Source organism: Paralichthys olivaceus, chromosome 6, assembly GCF_024713975.1.
Source record: "Paralichthys olivaceus isolate ysfri-2021 chromosome 6, ASM2471397v2, whole genome shotgun sequence".
In the NCBI taxonomy this organism is placed as follows: Eukaryota; Metazoa; Chordata; class Actinopteri; order Pleuronectiformes; family Paralichthyidae; genus Paralichthys; species Paralichthys olivaceus.
The window spans coordinates 16760869-16780493 of record NC_091098.1 but is presented as its reverse complement, the minus strand read 5'-3'; the positions used below and the strand labels follow the sequence as shown (position 1 = coordinate 16780493).

The 19625-nt window shown below is 41.4% G+C and overlaps 1 protein-coding gene across 4 annotated transcripts; it reads right to left on the bottom strand.

Annotated features, from left to right (window-relative positions):
* Window positions 1–106: 106 nt before the first annotated feature.
* ngfa (nerve growth factor a (beta polypeptide)) lies at window positions 107–18652 on the bottom strand. Of its 4 annotated transcripts, XM_069527312.1 has the most exons (4): window positions 18457–18652; window positions 18104–18166; window positions 2432–2539; window positions 108–1401 (listed from the first exon to the last, which is right to left on the bottom strand). In XM_069527312.1, the coding sequence occupies exon 4, from the start codon at window positions 1388–1390 to the stop codon at window positions 500–502; it is 891 nt and encodes a 296-aa protein (XP_069383413.1). In that variant the 5' UTR covers window positions 1391–1401; window positions 2432–2539; window positions 18104–18166; window positions 18457–18652; the 3' UTR covers window positions 108–499. The 4 variants fall into 4 exon arrangements, with proteins under 4 accessions (XP_069383416.1, XP_069383413.1, XP_069383412.1 ...); XM_069527311.1 differs by lacking the exon at window positions 18104–18166; XM_069527314.1 differs by lacking the exons at window positions 18104–18166; window positions 18457–18652 and adding an exon at window positions 5930–8449.
* Window positions 18653–19625: the final 973 nt, after the last annotated feature.

Here is a 19625-nt window from a genome sequence, read left to right as displayed (position 1 = left end):
CTATGTCTTAACTGTTTTCATATTTCACGTTATAAAAGATATTGGTTCAAGTTTTCAAAGCCAAACTGTGAAAGTCGACTCTTTCTAACAGTGACACAACAAACCAGGCAAGTACTGAGGTGTTTAATAAATAACAGCATGAACAACACAACAACAACAATAACAACAACATTAAAAGCTTGAATTCATTTTGTATATATATATGTATATATATATATACATACACATACCGTAAATATTTTCATATTTGACTGTATAAACCATAAATATGACATGCAGTCCTCATAACTTAAAACAACCAGGACGTCTCAGACTGAGGTAGGGTCAGGGACCAAGAGATTTGATGCGTGAAGCTGTTTGTGTGTGTGTGTGTGTGTGTGTGTGTGTGTTTGGAGGTGGGAAAGAGGATTACAGTATTGGCAATAAATCTGCAGTGGCTGTTAAGGAGAAGTGTGTGTGTTTGGTTCATAGTTCAGTGGTCAGGAGTCGTCCTCCCCAGTCAGTGCCCAAGGCGTCCCGCCCAAGACTTCCGACTGAGAACACACACACATGCAGCGTTGATGCGGATGAAACGCCAGGCTGTCCGTTCCTTGAAGGTGGTCAGGGCGCTTACGAATATGTGTGTGTTGGTGCAGTAGGAGTTCCAGTGGCGACTGTCGATGCCAAGACAGCCAGAGGTGCCCGATTTGGTGCCCTGCTTGCCACTCCGTCCCCCCGGCCTTCCCCCGTTTGCATTCCCGGAGCCTCTGTGCGTGGGGTATCGGCAGGTGGTCTCATAGAAGAACTGTTTCTTCACCACATTGTTGATTGTAACGTTGGGCAGCACTGTCACCTCGTTCCCAGCTATGTCTGTGGCTCGTGTCAGGTTGCCCACCCAGGTGTTTATGCTGTCACATACTGAGTACTCCCCTCGGTGCATGGTGTGCGACCCTGCTCTGCGCCTCACCCTAATCCCCCTCACCCCTTCAATGTCATAGCCCTCACTCTCCAGGGCGTCGTGGGATGGCGGCACCTCACTGAAGACCACGCGGGGCGAGGAGCGGTAGCGTCTCTTGGAGAAGAGCTTGGGGTCCACAACTGGGATGGAGGGGTCAGGAGGGGAATTCGACATAGATTGCATGACGACAGGGCTCCTGTCCTGGGTGCGAGAAGCGGCCCGATGGTGCTTCTTGGTCCTGTGGTGGCTGGTCCTATGATGCTCCTGTGAAGAGTGGTTTTCAGAAAGGTGGTCCCCCGCTGCGCTCTGTTGCTGTCCTGCTCTTTGATTGGCTGCCGTCTGCTGTCCTGCTTTGTGGTTGGCAGGCCCGGCACTCCGGGCCAATCCACCTCCCATGTTCAGTACAGCCTGGACGCCGATCAGGAGGAGCAGGACCAGTGGTGACGACCTCATGGGCACACGTCCTGAGGAGAATACAGGAAAAGGTCAGATATGTCATTCTAGTTTCTAAACAAGCTTATATCTCTAGTCAGTGGGAAAAAAAATATTGGAGATTTTGAGAATAAGGTCATAATATTACAAGAACTATGGGGAGAATATCAGGAGATCAGCAATCGCCTGCATTAAAAATGAGAAATGTGATTGTTCTGTGTCTATTGTGAAGAAAGAACTGGGCCTCTTGCCCATTTTGTTGTTTGCTGGTTATTTCCTAAAACTAGTTTGTTTCATATTTACTTGAAATATTACTTATTTTTTTAATTAAATTCTTTATTCAGATGATTTATTTTTCCTCATTAAATTTGACTTTATTCTTGCAATATCACATCTTATTTTCTTGATATTATTTCTTTCTTGATATTAAATTATGTGTTTATTCTCATAATTCTACAAGCTTATTCTACTTATCTTAAGTAGAAGTACCAAAGTTTTGATTGACCCATCACTGATGATCATAAGCATCAGCTGCTCGCTAAATGCTCTGCTGTGATTGGCTCGTTCAGGGCTGTGTCAACCCTAATAAGGCAGGTGTGCAGTGTGGAAAGTGTCACTGTTTCTCTGTCGACTGTGCTGATGTTGTTTTACAGCTCCCTCAACTCAACCCCCTCCTGAGTGGTGTTTTGTATTATTGATATGACATTAATGCATGAGATCATTAAGAGGCGAGTATCTATCTCAGCAGAATCTGTGTCAGCATGGATTTGTGGAGAACTCCCTCAAACAGCCCAGACTTTTCCACCAATTTAACTGTGTCTCCTCTTTCTACTAATGGTCAGTTCCTTACTTTGTGTCTCTGTTGGAATTTTTCTTAAGCTTATTGCCTGATATGAATGATTGTCTGATAATCAGATTTGGTTGCAGACCAAACATAAATGTATAAAAAAAATGTTTTTCCCATTTTCACCATCACAGGAGTATCTTTGGTCCTAGGTGATTCATTTATCTTATTACGTGTGTCGCGTTGTGCGTTGCTGTGGTGAGATGTTTAATGTCTACCTGTGGAATGTGTCCAGTTGAAGTGGGAGCCCCTGTGGACTCTAGAGCCAGACTCCAGTGCAGGCCGGGCCCCTCATGCCAGCCATCTGGACCCCCTGAACCACAGCTCTGTGACACACATACACACACACATTTTTCATATTTTATTGAAACCATTTACTGATTCAAATTACTCATACTTGAATAAATATGTATATATCATTACGTCTACACTTTACACACAGGACACATTAATATAAATACTAGAAAAACAAACGAAATTTTAATTTCTTGATTTGTTTTCTGTGCCATTCTCATGCATTTGTCCCATTACACATGGGATAACACAAGACAGTGCTTTATATCAAACATCCAAGACTCAAAAAGTTCAGTTTCAATAAAAGTATACGAAACAAAAAGGAAAACAAAAGGGGAAAGACTATAAATCCAACGTGTCCGGTCATTTATTACAACAATTATAACATGTTAAACTCTTAAGAGCTTAGGCTCACACACACTGGAATGCGTGGCATTTCACACCTCATTAGATGTTACATATATGCCCGACTAGAAGCACCCCAACATGCGTTCACGTCATGTGTTTTTAATGTAGGTGATGTGAACACATGCACATATGTGCACGCACAAACTGCCCCACATGCAAACAGAATCTTTCCACACATGCTGTACATGTGCGTGTAGGGAAGCATGTGAGGTTGTTTTTTATAAATAGTTTGCATGCTTGGATGCCATGATGTGTATGAATACACACACCCCCTCCAACACAAACACTAAGCAGGTCACAGGGTGAGTTGAAACTGGAGTGTCGGTATTTTTGACTTATCTGCAGCATTCTGTAAAATGGACTTCACTAGTGCGGTGCTGGAATATCGCAAAGTTTTGTTGTAAATATTTGCCTCAACATGTTTAATTTAGGTGCAACCTTCCAAGCTGGGTATAGAAATAGTTTAGAAAGCAAATAGTGATTCATGGTTATCTTTAAGAAAATGAAATATTACTTGTATCTCTTTTTGTTGGCACCCAGGTTGCCCAGATATTAGTTTGCTTTGAAATCCTCCCTGTGTTGCAAGTAATAACCTGAAGAGGTCAGCGTTGCCATCTCAGTCCGAAATTCAAGGCTGACAGCTGAGACGCTTCAAAACATCATTGGCCCCGATCCTTGCATGAGATAAGTTTAGCATCTTTAATCATTTTCAGTTATTTTCCCACAAGATAAGAATTTTTAAGCCCTTGAGATGTTGTTGTTCTTCCGACTATAAATGGTTGTTTAACAAACAGTAAAAATCTGCTTGAAGTACATGTTGGTATTTTAAAGTATCATTAATGATAATGATAATAATTTAATAATATAGTCTTCTTCCACTCTTCTGTTGTTGTCTACATAAAGACAATTTTTACTTTTTGCAGAAAAATATTGTGCAGTTTTACCTTACGTGAAATAATCATGCAATGAAATACTTTTACACCTTAGTATTGTTTTTGTTAAATACACTGCCACAGGGTCAGTTTGCATATAACAGATTGTACTCTTAGGTGATTGAGAGTGTTGTTTTTTTTACACTTTTTTTTTAGAAACTCACTTACCAGCGATATCTTTCGGCTTCAATAAACACCATCACACACACACACACTCACACACATATGGAGCTGGTCCAAACAGACAGTGAGCTGATTGATCCAGGCTGACGGGCAGCTCACTATTTACATGGCCCAGGGTGAGCCGGGAGGATCCTAATGTTAAAAATATGTGCCTTGTGTTTAATGCCAGTGGAGCCAGCGTAAACACTGCAGCGCTGGAGCACAGGGGTCAGGGTGGTTTAGAGAGCACCTCTGACTTATAGGATTACCTCAGCACTGGATCCCAATGTGTCTGACTATCACTCTGACCTCCCTCACACAGATACTGCCTCACATGCACCTCCATACATACAAAAGCTCGTAAGATTTAATGGGGTTTGGATGAGCTCCCGAAGCTGTTTGTTAGCTTTATGGATTTGTGGAAGCAAAACCACACTCTTATTGCAGAAACTGTGCACGAGCCGCACGTGAAAGTCTAGATATCAGCCACGATTTCTGTGTGTTGACGGCTACGGGAATAAAATGCTATAGCTGACATGCTCTGATGGATTTAACATACTAACATACCTCCTATATCAAACTGTGGGAGAAAGGCGATCCATATGGTACTGACAAAACAGGAAGTCTCCCCGCACTTTTACGTGTACAAGACAATGAGCTGCTTAGGCTGAGACATCAGAGAGCACGAGCACACATGGTGTTGTGCCCTGAAGAATAAGAGAGCGAGAATTAGACGGTGCTGCTCACATGTGGCTGCCAAACAATGACAAAGGGGTTCCAAATCCTTTTAGGCAAATACCACAAAAATAACAGACACTATATGGTTCACATTTCCAAACACTCAGCATGTAGTGATACAAGCTGGCAGAAACAAAGGTTTGCCGGATAGCTTTTCTTAAAATTCATGCACCAATCAGGTTGTTTATGGCTTTTAGGAGGTTCCCTTTCTCACAATAGTCTGATGACTCCCTAGTTTTGCCAAACGCTTGGCACAGTTAGAAACATTTACTTCTGAGTCATCAATCACTTGATGGTGCGGGTGTTCAAGGCACCACGCGGCACTACCAGGTTGAACGAGAATGCCAAAGTTGATGAAAGTGCGTGGAAGGAAGACATACGTTACACAGCTGCTAGGTTGTGACCTGGAAAACGAATCGTTAGTCGGCGTGAGAGGAAAACACTTTAGACAGTGAGTAATTGCTTAGCCCAAGGCGCTGGAGCCCCGCCACGCAGTTACTGGTGCTGGCTATGTCAAGTTAACACATTTTCATTTGGTCAGCCAGTGTAAGAGACGCACCCTAGGTCAGACAAAGTGGCACCTACAACATGTGGTAACTGTAAAGTGCTGCATGTTGAGTGTAACAACAAAGCAGCAGTGCTGAATCATGAGCAGATAGTGAGCACGGTCATTGATCCAAGGTTAGTCCACAGCGAGCCAGGGGTTTTCTTCCTATCTGTGTGATGCATTAGTCATCAGCTACAAGTCCTCGTTAAAAGATGTGCAGGAGAGGCGTGTCAGCGGCTCTCTCAAACAAACACACACCTCTCCCTCAGAGCGATGACAACAGCATCAGATTATGAGCGGGTGCGAAACGCGAGACTGACAGCTCCAGAGGAAGAGAGAAAAGAGACAGAGCGAGGGTGATGCGGAGAGAAAGCAGAAAAGGTAAACAGTTTTTTCCGTGTCTCTCATCAGCCCTGTGTAGTGCAGTTCCTCCTGCTGTCATCCACTGGAAATAATTATCAGGAGGGATGACGGCCAGGTCAACTTGCTCTCTTTTACTTTCACTCACATCCAAATGTTTGGAGACACGTTTTCTCTAAAGAAACACTATCTCATGCTCATTCATCAAAGTTGGAAAAATGCAAGGATTGGACTTTGTCGACCTCTGTGGAAGTCTTATTTGAAATAAAACTCACATGCTCGTCAGATGTCGTTTCCTCTTCTCTCATTTTGTCACCGCTTCATTGTGCAAACAATATGTTCAGTTTAACTACGCTTCCATGTGAAACTGATACAACTTCCGAAACACTGCCATGAATTGAGTTCTTGTCACGCAAAGTGATGTCATGTTAAAAGCACAATTAAGTTATGCTGGCTCGAGAGGCTGTCAGTGACATGGCTTTTCTTGGAAACACTTTAAAAGTCTTGTATACGGGATACACTGCACAGGTCAGAGAGTCGGAAACACTGTTAAAGTAGAGGTGGAGAATGTGTGTTTTTTTCAAAAGCCAGAAATTTGTTTAAAAAAACATTTTAAATATCGCAATGTTTATAATTGAGCTTAATTTGATGTTAGACAGATCCTTAATCCATTAACTCAGTAGGATTGCATTTGGCTTCTTGTAGCAAATTAAAATAAAAGCCAAAGCATTGGAGTAAAGTTGTCTCTCAGAGATCAAAGGCAATTTGTGGCACTGTTCTGAACCTTTGTTTCTCAACCTGCCATAGTTATAATTCCAGAAAACCTGAACATTGTCAGACTTTACACAGTTGACAGTTGTAATGAGAGAGATAAAGGATCAGCTGCTGCTCCGTCTATTACCATTTGTCTTCCTTTTAAAAAGACATTTCCTGTGAGAACCAAAGCACCTGTCGCACATCAGGGATACTTCAAACAGTGAAACTCAATTGTTGGTCAGGCCTCGGGACACAGGAGAGAGAGAAAGAGAGAGAGGCTGGCTACACGTGCAGCGTCACACTGACAGGCACACACACAACCTGTTAAAGCACTTGAGTCCTCAGTGCAACAACAAATTACATAAGATATGCACAACAAGAGAACATTTACATGACAAATTGTTGTATTATGTGCTCACGTACTGCTACAATATGAAGAGACGAACACATGCGCAGTTCTTGACATCAGCTTGAAGGGCTTCGATTGTTCAGCAATAAAATATGCTTGGTGAGTAGAACACAGATATATACTTGTTTTCAAATGTATTTCTTATAAAATAATTGGCAGGCCTTTTATTCAACTTAGCAGATGCATGTACTTCAGACGAGCACCAAATTTTTCCCAGTTGAGGATCGGCTGCCAACGTCTCTTAAATCAGTCTTTATTACCTGTAAAAAACTGTAAAATAAAACGGTACCATTCAGTGAGCAGGGAAACAATTTGTTGTACATGTTTTGTTTTGATTAGCAAGTGTGTATTATATGTAGCCTATAGTTGATATATATTGTGTATATATACTCTATTATCACCATTTTACACAGGTGTTTCTCTTCATCAGCTGTGGTAAAAGAAAAGCGTGTTTATCTAATACGAGGTATCTTGAGAATATCAGGGAAGCAGGGAGGCAAAGTGGGGAAACCAAGAGGAAGGGACATTGGCTTCGAGCCAGTGTCTTCATCCAGCTGTTTTGTGTCTTTCTCTGTCTCTGTCTATGTTTCTCTGTCCGTCTGCGAGTCTGTCTCTCATTTATCCAGGTTCTCTCTCCATTTCTGCTCCTGGAATCTGACTTGAAGCGCAGTTCTTTTTTTTTATATCTCAAGGTCAAAAGCCAGAGGTAAGTTTCTGGAGACGCAGCGGTATCTCTGTCTAACAGCGATAACAGACTTCAACACATGTGACGCACATGCAGAGCACTGCGGCTTGTGGGTCTGTTGGATTTACTTGTGTTTTGGGGGGAAACTACACAGCAATCCATTGATCTCTTTTTCACATTGGCTGTATCAAAACAAGACTACACAAACGTACGATTTTGTGCCGCAGGCTACAAATAATTGGCTACTGCTTCAGAAGCTGAAAATTGAATCCTCTAGTCCAAAGACACCAACTCACAGGATATACGATTTCAATTAGTATCCCCATTGGAAGGAATTTGTCCTGGAACTATGGATAATTAAAACAGTTGGTCTTGGCTCCACCAATGAAAACTTTCCAAGAAACGTAGATGTCAAAGAATTGCGTCAAGAGGAGAAACGTATGCCAATGCAATTTAACTGAAAGTAAATATATACAGATTCAACATATCCCATCTACGCATCAGACAATTCCAACGACATGCACTTATGAATTTTCTGTCAGCATGCAGAATCAATGCTTTCCGTCCTCATTGATGTAACAAATCTCAAAGCCACGTTAACACTAATATGGCTCCTATTCCCATCCAAGACACCGAACCACAGTTCCAGGAACAACAGGCCTTCAGCTTGACACTGTTTCTCTCCGGTCTGAGGGGAATTTTGAAATCTGCTTTTCAGCTGAGATTTCACACGTCTTCATGCTACATGTGGTAAAACTTATGTCTCTTCTTGGCACAGTATTTGGCCCAGGGTCGTTTTCTATTTACCAGGGCAACCCTGACAAAAAGCAGAGACATGGCTACAGTGTAACCTCACCCCGCTGTCTACTGTCTTACAGTAAGTCGAACAATGATTCATCACAATATAAAGTCTGAATCCTTGCGGTTTGTGTCAAAGGAATCCAACACAAACAACATTTTAGTTGACGTTCAGTTCAGCATTTGGATAAAGGGTATGAGAATCAAGAAGAATCTGTCGGGTGGAACAATGCCGCTCATTGTAAATCAAGGAAAATCTTCTTTCTCTCTTTTTTTTTGTATGTGGGTTTTAGCTGTTTCCCAGAATAAATTAAAGCGTTTCTGGGCTTGTTCTTCAACAGGTGGGTTATAATGTATATCATACTTGCCCTATAAAAGCATAATAATTTACTCATTAAAAAGGATCTTTCCTCTCACATTGGAAATTAAATTAGCTTTAAGTTCTTGGGATGACACCACAAACTGAGAACTACTGTGCATGAATGAAACCAAATCCTGGTTCCCACTACATAACTTTAGCCTGATTACCAGTTGCCGATGAGTTTTGGAAGTCAACGACGAAAGCCCCAGATCCAAGCCAAATCAGCAACAACTACAGGCAATCAGTGCAAGACTTACTGAAGGTGGTGAAGGTATATGTAGTAGTGAGGTGCCCCCTTATTTTTGAATATTGTTAGTTGTGTAGTATGATCTATGATTGTGAGGTAAACTGCAAATGCCTGTGCCAGAAGCTTGATTCCAGAGTTCAACAAATGTATTTCTACTGCAATTACTTTCATGCTTCAATTCTGCTTTCACTGCTTTGAATGAACCTCACACAATCTGACCTTGAGTCATTGAAACCCCAGCAGAATGCGAGGCATCAGGTTCCTTTGGTACTGAAGGGAAGCCGCAGTAGTGAAAGGCCTTCTCCCCATCTGTCTCCCTTCCTAACCGGGCCCATCCCCAGTCAACCCACCCTCTCCTTGCACTGGACCAGCAGATGTGGGAGGCCAGTCATCCAGGCCATGAAGGCAGGGTGAACACAATGAATAACATTTTTTCCAGACCCTGTTTTTTTATGACCTTGACATTCAACAATCTTCTCATGACAAGTGGTTAATCTTTTGGCATGGCTGTGGTCAAAAACTCCCCCATTCCTGGTGAGAACTTAAGATCACCCAGTGGAACAGTGAGCGGAGGAGGACCAGAGGCAAGAATGCCTGTATGGACACAAAGAGAGAGAGAGAGATGAAGACAGAGGAATGGAGAGGAAAATAATCAGTGATGTCAAGGGATGGGGAGAGGTAACAAGCAATGGAGGGTGGGGCAGAGATGGGCAATGAGAAGTTTTGGGTATTTGATAAATTAGGGAGTGTGTGGTGGGAAGAAGCAGAGCGAGGAAGGGCAAGGTTACAGGGGGTCAGAAATGTAGAGAAAGAAAAAAAAGGAAATGGAAGGAGGGAGGAATGAAAGGATTGTGATGAGTGAGGGAGAGAAGGAGTTTTTCCTCCCTGGAAATAATATTCATTGATGTTTGCTGAAGCAGAAAGAAAATTAACTTGTCTAAGAAATGTTGCAGCTCATGTTGCTGATTTGTCTCTCCAGTCATGCTCATTACATTCCATGTGCAGCGTTTGGCTACTATACATCAGCATGTACTGTATGTGATAGGTAGTATGATATCATGTTTCTGATAAAGATCATAACTAAAATGAATTTGGCTAATTCGGCTCGTCAATCTGTTATCTCCGTGCTTTGAATGCAGCTTGAGCCGTCTGTCAAATTGAGCATATTGACTGCGTGTTATTGTAACCAGGAAGTCTGCATTTAGAGGCGTAAACTGACAAATGAGCCCTCTCAGTCAATCAAATTTTCCATTACATCCTACTTTTGCTGCCCTTTCTGTCTGATGCCATGAGCATGGGTGTGGGCCAATACACGTGAACTAAGTATATGTCCCGTCAGGCATTTATGTATTTAGGCTATTGTATGCTGTCATTGCTCCCACTTGGATTCTGTAATTAAGTGCATGACACACTATACATAAAAATATTCCATTCGTCAGGCATGTAAACGAGAATAAGCTCATTTTCTGAAGGGACAGTATTAGGTTGATAGAGTACAGAGAAAGGGCTCATAATTGCAAGGTCGCGCTGAGCTATGCCTTTCACTTTCAACTGGCATTTCCTGGATTTGATTTGATGAACGTAATTTAATTTTCTTTAGGACCCATGCTTTGGGGCAAAGGGTCAACCAACTCTAGTGTGGCACCATTGAAGCATGAAGGGATTAAATATCTCGCTGCAGGATACTGAGGCAAAACACATCAAGACCTCACTCGAACGATGAGGTCCTGCTGCCATGTGGCCTTTAAGGGACGTCATGTTAAACTCACAGCCTCATTATGGTAACCTTGAATCCTATAATTTAGCAGCATGGATGGGAAGTAGATCCTAACTGAACAATCTCAGTATTCGGTGGATAGCCATTAAATTTTCTGCAGACATTCATGGTTCCCAGGGGAGGAATCCTACCAAGATTCAGAAAGTATGGAAAAGCAATAAGTGATGGACAGAAACAACAAAAACCAGAAAACAAGAATTGTCCGCACACCAGTTGACACTCACACTGAGATTTCGGATGTAACTTTGTACAGTCATATTTCCCAGAGGATGAATCCTAATTACTAATTACTAATTACTTTTCACCTTTACTTTGCATTTAATTTTCAATGTCTAAGTCAGGGGTGCAAAACATGTTCTTTATGTTTCATTTTAATTGTTACATATTATTATACGTTTAATCAAAACATGATACATGAGTCTAACGATTGTGCTTTGAGGATTGATTTTTGTTCTCGTACAAATCAAACTTTTACTGTTACTGTAGACGGCATTGCCAGGACTGCACCGAATCCTCAGAGAGCTTAAAAAATGTTCATGCTGTCGTCACTTCCAGCATTTGTTTGATTACTGTCTCACCCTGCTCACTAAAGACTTGACCTGACCATTTTCTGTTCTGTGTGGTCTACACATCGTTCTGTCATCCCCCCCCCGCCCCTCTCTCTCTCTCTCTTTCTCTCTGCTTCTGTCTCCCTATCTCCCTCCCTTTCTCCCTTGAGCTGATATCAACCACCTGTCTGCGTGGGACCTCCCAGGCCCATCCTCTGTCTGTTAGCAGCATGCCATGTCCAGTGCGTGAGTGGCGCTATGGTGAAAGAGATAAAGTGACTGCTTTCCACACGGCCGTCATTTGTGTATGTGACCTGCAGCGAGGGGTTTAGATAAACTAGTATTTACTGTGGCTCTTGATACCAGCAGAGAAAAATGACTTCCTAGTGTTTACCTCCCGAAAACTCTTTTTGACACAAACCTGTCTGACTAAAACAACTATAGCAGTAGAAGCTAGTGGAACGAAATGCGCAAGATTCCCAAAATAAGAAAGTAAAATGTTTTATCATGTTGTTGGATGTCGGAATAGGCAAGTAAAAAAAAAAAAAAAGATAAAGATTGTAAAGTTCCACTTAATGAATGAATGGGACATACAGTAATCTAACATATGCATACCAGGTTTTCCCTCATTTTGTACTTAATAACCAATTTAACCCGTCATGACAAACCATTGAAGTATTTGCTTTCATATGATTCGTCGACACCGGACACTGCTATAACTGTCACTTTCTGGCACCAGTTTGACCCCGCCCACAAAACTTGTCATCACTGTTTACAAACATAACAAAAAATTGGCTGATGAATTTCTGCTCCTTGTGTTGGACAGTAGTCTGCTAAGACCAGTAAGCGGGTTGTCCTAATAATGTGTATTCCCAAATCAGTATAATCCCAATAAGTGCATAATAAGTGGTTTCACTATCCTTGGGGCGAAGGTGTGTGTGTGTGTTTGATGCGTATCCAACACAAACACACATGTGTATCGACAAGTACACACATGCATGTTGCTCATAGACACTCGCTCAAATTCCTCCAGTGCTGGAGTGGTTTATGTTTCTATTTATTCTGTCTATTTTGAGGGAATGTGATTCATAGAAAATTAGTAGATTATTACTAACTTTTTATCTTTTAGGTATTAGCTTAAATTTCAATATTTGAATAGATCAGATATTCTTCTTCTGTTGTTGGCAACAAGTGAGAGCTTTGTGTCCGGGCAAGCCTTACTGTATAGGCAACCTAATCAGGATAAAGGAGAAGGAAAGCAAGAGCGAAACAGTGTCATCACACAGTCCAAATGTGCACACACACACAAACACACACACATACAAATGAAAGGGGAATGAAAAGGGGTTGGGTTGCGGTGAAACAATTGTAAAACACCAGACGTGCACTAAGTCAACAGATTAAGACCACAACAGTGTTATTCTAGCAGCCCTGGTATTTTGGTGATTTATTAGCTACTGTATGTTTGTACTGCGTGCACATGCATGAGAGGAAAGCCAGCAATAGCTGAAAGTCATAGAGGCATCTAATGTGGAATGAGCGGACATGTCTGCACATTAAGTTGTCATTTTTTGAAGTGTTATGCAGCGCACACTTGCGTTTGTGCAGACACAGTAACAGAAAGACACGCAGACAGGCAAACACAACCCCCTGATGGAACACCTGTCGAAATCAGATCTGCAACTGTCAAACACACAAAGACTGACTTGCATTAACAGCCATGGATTCGGTTTTCAATGTGTGGAAAAGTCCAAACACAGGAGTGCATTACTCTTGATTCTGTACAGCATATATAGGAGCTGAGAAACAGGTCCATATGGGAGGAAGGTGCTGGGACATAAGAATCCTGTTCATGTCTGACAAATATTCAGTTAGAATCCAGAAAGTCACAAATGTCAAACAATGTTAGCCGAGATTTCTTTGGGATAAATTCTCTCCCAAACATCGTGAGAAGTTGTTTGTAAAGGTAACGTCAACAGGAATGACCCCCAGATCAGGATTTTACTCCTCAAATACAGACGTAACCCCCAACACAAACTCTGACCTTTTACCTCTCCCACTGAGTCCAGACAGAACATTTAATCTGGTTCACTTTATGCCAGATGTTCTTACCCCATTCTGTGCTTTGACCTGTGCCAGACTGCAGCTCCAGCAACCCAGAATATAACCAAAGCAGGGTCTGCGTTTACATTTTTGCCCATGAATTATTATATCCTCATATTTCCTCGAGACTGGAGATATACTTGCTGACAAGCGACTACACCGTGAACGTAATGGTTCACATACTGGCACTCCAGGACATAGAGGATACCTCTAGAGTGCAGACCAGAGTGCTCAGACCGTTTAGATCTACTGGATTTGCATGATGTAAACAATAAACATGGCAACAGTGGAGGAGGTTTGTTAATTCTGAGATCACAAGGTGACAGCTACTGTAGGAAATGGAGCACATGATGACCATGGTATGTTTATTAGTTCTTTGTGAAAACGTCTGTCATTGTTGCCACTGCTGTTGTTGCCTACTTTGTCATATATTGCCCTTGCACTATACTGATCATGTGCATATTGCATCTTGCAGACACAGTGTTAATTTCTGACGATGTGCACAACCAATGCAACAAAAGCATTCACTCCAAAAGAATGCAGGATAAGGGAGGCTGCCACATGCACACATCTCTACCCGAAGAAACTTTGTTCCAGATGTTAAAACTTTATCTACTTCTCTCAGAAACACATGGGGATGTTATTTTTGCTCTATCATATGTTAATCATCATATGCCTTTTTAGTTCAATTTTATGGAATCTAAGTTTCAGAAACACATGCACTGAAAGAGAACAACAAAATAAAGATTAGTATTCGAGTTTTGTCCTCCTAAACATGTTAATTTTCACGCAGCTTTTCACACTATTTTATATTCTTGAGGGACAAAGACACAAATGACACAATATACAAATAACCTTCTCACTGGACTGGTTCTTCAAGTCAAGTATGTTCTCAACAGCAAGTCATTTTTCTTGGACCAGGGATTAAAAACAAATGAGATATTGTTTTGGTATCTACTGTCTACATAACAGTGTCACTACTGTTGCTAATGTCAGGACATCAAGAAGAGACAAGGCAAAGAGGAGTCACTCATCTCATTGTCAAAGGGAAAATCTAGAAAAGCAGTTTAAAGGAAGTAACAGGTATGTTGGCATAGTATATCCTTCACTAATGGAGCAAAAACCACCATGTCTGGCTGGCAGATTGAGACAGTTCATTGTTTGGCCTCAGGCTTTTGTGGTTCAATAAGAAATCTTGTATCTTGAACAGATCAGTCAGCATCATTCTGCATGAGGAAACCCTTGTCATTCTAAAATGATGCTCAGCATATGTTAGGATGCAAAGAAAGGACCAGTGCTTTACCCGGTATTAATGGTTACACAATAACTGGAATGGGAACTGATGGTCAAAACAATATAGCTTTTAAAAAGTAGACTTTTACATTTTAAACAATCCTGAATGAATGTGAGTCCTCCTCCCTTATTTTCCTTCATAGATAGACTGCTTGAGTATGGGTACCCGTCAGGTCAAGTTTGGACAGAATTTGGGGTTTGGGTCAGGTTCAATCACGTTGGCCGTGTCTTCGAGGAAAACATTGGGCTGAAGTCAGGTTTGAACACAAAAAAGCACAATGTCTCTTGAGTTTGGCTTAGGTTGCAGCCTGATAGATACAAATCTCAAACATGGATTATCAATAGCAAACCTGGTAAAAACAAGATTTATCATATAAGGACAGATCACAACATAAGACATAAGACAACACTGTCAGGGTTAGGCTAGAACCATTATTTCTGTAGAAAAGCTTTTATTGTAATATATTATAGGCTTCATTTTATTTTTCAATCCTAGTACGACTTTAAGAACCCCTGTCTCCTTGGAATGACTTAACAATAAATACATTTTAAAGTAAATGATATGATTTTTTGGGTGTGACAGTGGTAATATCCATAGTTGGTGATTCAGCTGTTAATAAAAAGAAAACTTAACGGCTCTTAACATGATCCAGCAAAGGATTAAACTGTTACCACAAGATATTTGGGAAAGCTGTTTAGTCGTATATGGACATAGGAGACAGGGTTGCTTTGTGCTTTGCTTTGCTTTAGTGTAGTTGGTATTAGGCCCTCGGGTTAAAGAGCCACAGTCAAATTGTCAGTCCAGGTGTGCTGTGGCGGCCTGTCCCTGCCCAGGTGTCCTATACAACCCTTTGCAGTCTAGACAGGTCATATCATTCCATCCTTTATTCTTTTGAGGGGTGGAACTTCTTCCTGTCATAATCTGAATGAGTACATTTTCACAAATATTCATTCCTATTGAGATGGCGGCATTATGTCAAGTCCTCACACAAGGGAGCAGCGAACAAAATGGCAGTTGAATCTAGAATAGATCTTAAATCCGACATATGAGTCTAATGTGTTGATTAATAAGCTGCTTTTGAACAAGCACAACTTCAGTTTATTACATGTTTGCAACTATATGGCAAATACAACTTACAACGCTTGGGTAGGATTATAGTTATTGATTAATAAATGCACCTTTTCACCTATGTAAATGCATAAGTGCACTCTTGAGACATAATGCTAAGATAACAAAGATCCAGGTAGGAAACAAATCTATCAACCACTTTCTAGTTAACTATCAAGCATCCAGCCAGGATGTTTGGTTTAATAATAATGATATTATAGCGATAAAACTTATGACGCGTCTCTATAAACAGATTCTATCTGGCTTTATAAAGAAGTTGAGTATTTCCTGTCAAACCTCAATAAAGGACATCATAACGATTAAATTGAGTATCCACTTTAATTTAAGCCAGTACTAAAAGGTTGTCTTGACCCTATGGTACTTTTAGTTTCTATGTTACTTCTGGGAAATACACATATATGGTCCAAAACAAGCTCAGGTTTTCCTTAATGTGGTCAAAAACTAAGTTTTACAAGCTGATGTGTTCGACCTTTAAACTGCAAATGATAGTTACACATAAATTGGAAAACAAGGTAAAAATATGAATTCCATATTTTTGTAAAAATGATTACAAAAGACCTAGTTTGATGATGTGGATGGAAAAAATAGCCAATTGGCTAATGGACTGAGTGGCTAGCAGTGTGTTTTTTACTATGTCACATTGCCCTGGAAGTCATAGCAGAGACGGTCAAACCAAGGGTAAAGAGGACATGACGCTAACCTTAACGCTAATGTTTTCTTTATCTGACATTCAGTTATTATAATGTTTGGTACATAGTAATTACTCTAGACTGTATCTATTTATTTCCCTTATTGTAAAATGTTATATCTCCCTTCTCTTTCCTTTTCTCTCTCTCTCTCTCACACACACACACACACACACACAAATACACTGGTGCTAACATAGGGAAAGCTGTAATTCAGCTTCAAAGGGAAACCTGAGAGGGTCATGAATAATCACAGACATCTTTGTCTGCAAGAGAAAACAGCACTGTCCATCTGCCCTCTACACACATACACACTGTAGTTCATATGACAGGCTGTTTTTAGCAATGCCAGTGCACAGGTTATGAGTGTGACCATTTCAACTTTAAACCCCCAACAAAAACAAAATATCACTAATTTCTTCATTTGAAAAAACATGTAGAAATAAATTGATTATATATAAAATTGGACAAAACAACCCCTTTAGTGTAGAGTTTTCTTGACATATGAGGTAATTTCACAATGGAGCTGAGATGCATCATGATTAGACAGATAAATGTTAGCAGTGGTAGTTGCTTAAAAACAAGCATACTGCAAAGTATCTACATCAAAAACATCATATTAATAAAATGTTTAAAGCTGACTATTTGTCTTTCACTGATTTCATTAAAACCAACTGATAGAAGAGTCTAACTTTTTATGTTAACAGGACAGCTGCCATCCAATGCAGCTGATATATATACAACGCAACAAAATGTATTTATCAGTTTAACTCAAACCTGCTAAACAGTATTGCAAGACTGCTGCAGCTCCTTGTGTTCACTTCCTCTGCGGACCAAAGGGAAGTGATGAAAATGCAGTCAGCTCCCCTCCGGCACACACTGGCAACAAAATTGATGCTCGTAAACAATTTTCAAAAAAATATTTTTGCACAGGCCAGAACACCTATCTCTGGAGAGAGCTTTGCTCAGCTGGCCTACACTCAGAGTTTAGATAAGGTTTCTTATTCAACACAGATGTGCATGCAAGCAGCAAAAGAAGCTGTAGAAGCTGATGATGCACAGATAAGGAACTTTATAAACCCAAACTCAACAATGCCCACATTCTTTTCTTTTATACATCTGCTGCAGATTTAGATGAGACCACAGCTACGACCAGTTTTATGAAATAAGTGCACACACACAGGACACTGTTGAAGCCTTCAGTGTGTGATGTTTGTCTGTGAGCGTAAATGTTCGTCCATGGTGACATTCCTCCCCTGTCAAAGCCTGAAAGGAATTCCCTGGTAGGAGTGGCAGGCATGAGGTCTGTGTTTAGCACACGCTTGTATACACGTAAACTCACAGACAGATATACATTTCAGAATATAAAAAATTATAAGCTGTACAGCCGTACAAGCTCTAGACCCCACCCAGACATCAGGATAACCTCAGCAACATACCTCATTGGAGCTCATCAGAATCTACAAGTCCTTTGAGGGTTGTGTAACATGATCGGAGAGAAAGACAGATAGAAAAAGAGAGAGAGAGAGAGAGGGATAGAAAAAAAGGGGGAGAGAGTGAAAGAAGGTAACCTGATGACCCAGGAGCTTTCTGAACACTGAACTGGTTCCCATTGAAGTTGGGAGAACCCCCGCTATTTTTTCTTTCTGATCCTCACCTCTATTCTCTCTTGCTCTCTACACCCTGTCCTCTTCCATTCCCTCTCTCCATCTGCATGTACCTGAAAAAACCTGCTGTGTGTGACTGGAGACGTTGACAGGACAGAGTAACACAAACTCTACATTCACCACTCAACAAAACCTTTCGTGGTAACCTCCTGTCTGTTGTGGTCAGCTAGAATTTTCTCCCCCCCATTGGAGGACTGAAACTGAAGTGAAATTCAGAGGTTCCACTTTCATGCAATGACAGGTATGAAGAAAACTTTAGATTTCCTTTAAATGAACTCACCTTAACCACACACACTCCATACATTGATATCATTTTCTAATTAAGAGTTTTTTTTAGACTCACCAGCCTATTAAAGCTCCTTCTCTCCCCTCCCTACAGTGAGTGAAAACCTCCAGACAAACTCAGCTATATTCCACCTCAGCCAGGTTCGCAGACTTATCCCAATCTCCAAATCCCGCTCCTGCTTTTAAAGCTGTGAATCTGTGGTCTCGGGCCATCCACCTCTGTCTGTCTCCCTCCCACGCTCTTTGGGAAACGGATTGTTCTAAAACTTTAGTAAGAGGAGTTCCAAAGCTGCTCCCTCCCTCCTATATATGGCACACGTCAGGTCCTAGTGCCGACCCCTTCCACGTGCTTCCATTTACAAAGAGAAGCACAGTTGGAGATAATTTACACCTAGCTGCTGTTATTCATTCTCTCCTTCCATTCACCTTTTCATTCATGGTCGACAATGGCCCACTGGAAAACCACTGGAAAAGAAAGAAGAAAAAAAAGAAGTATTTTCATGACATATCCGTAAGTACAGTGAAAGCTTACTGAGTCATTGTTCCGCTCCTGAGTCACTGCTAGGTTGGTGAACATACTCTTGGATGTGGATGCAGTAGTGCAACGTGTCTCAGTCATGTGTGTGGTCGAACCGCCGCCGTCCTTGGCATACAGAACGGTTGTGTGGGGGGGCCCTAGCCCTAACTAAGCAACTCGTGCAAGGAGTGCAGTGCCGTTTCCAATAAGATGATAAGATGATATTGTGTAGATGCACATTCGTTTGCAGTTCCAACATCGAGGAAATGTTGACACTCCAGCAAGATTCATGGATTTAAACATAATAGAAGTTTGATGGTCTGTTGCAACCAGGAATCCATTCCTGTGACTCGTCAATGATAAATGAAGATAAAAAATGGAGCAACAAGAAGCAGCTATGATATACCCTCACCCCGGAAGCGATCAACCGCACCCTGCTTTCAGGGCCTCCAGGCTCCAATGTCACAACAGTACCTTTCTGACATTTCTCTCCCTCTCTTGTTTGTGCATCTTCACTTTCCCATCTCTCCGTCTTGTCTTCTCACCCTCTCTCGGCTTCTATTCGTTTCTCCCTTTCATGGCTTCTCCCTGACCTGAGCCGTATAGTTGTCAGTGCCCCTGGCACTGAGCGGGACAGACACCCCACGCCTCTGCTCTGACAGACTGAGAGAGGAAAGAAAAAAGAGCAGAGGAAAATGAGAGAAAAGAGA

What these genes read in the sequence shown, in the direction of transcription:
- ngfa (XM_069527312.1), bottom strand. Translation starts at nt 1,390, where the DNA reads ATGAGGTCGTCACCACTGGTCCTGCTCCTCCTGATCGGCGTCCAGGCT.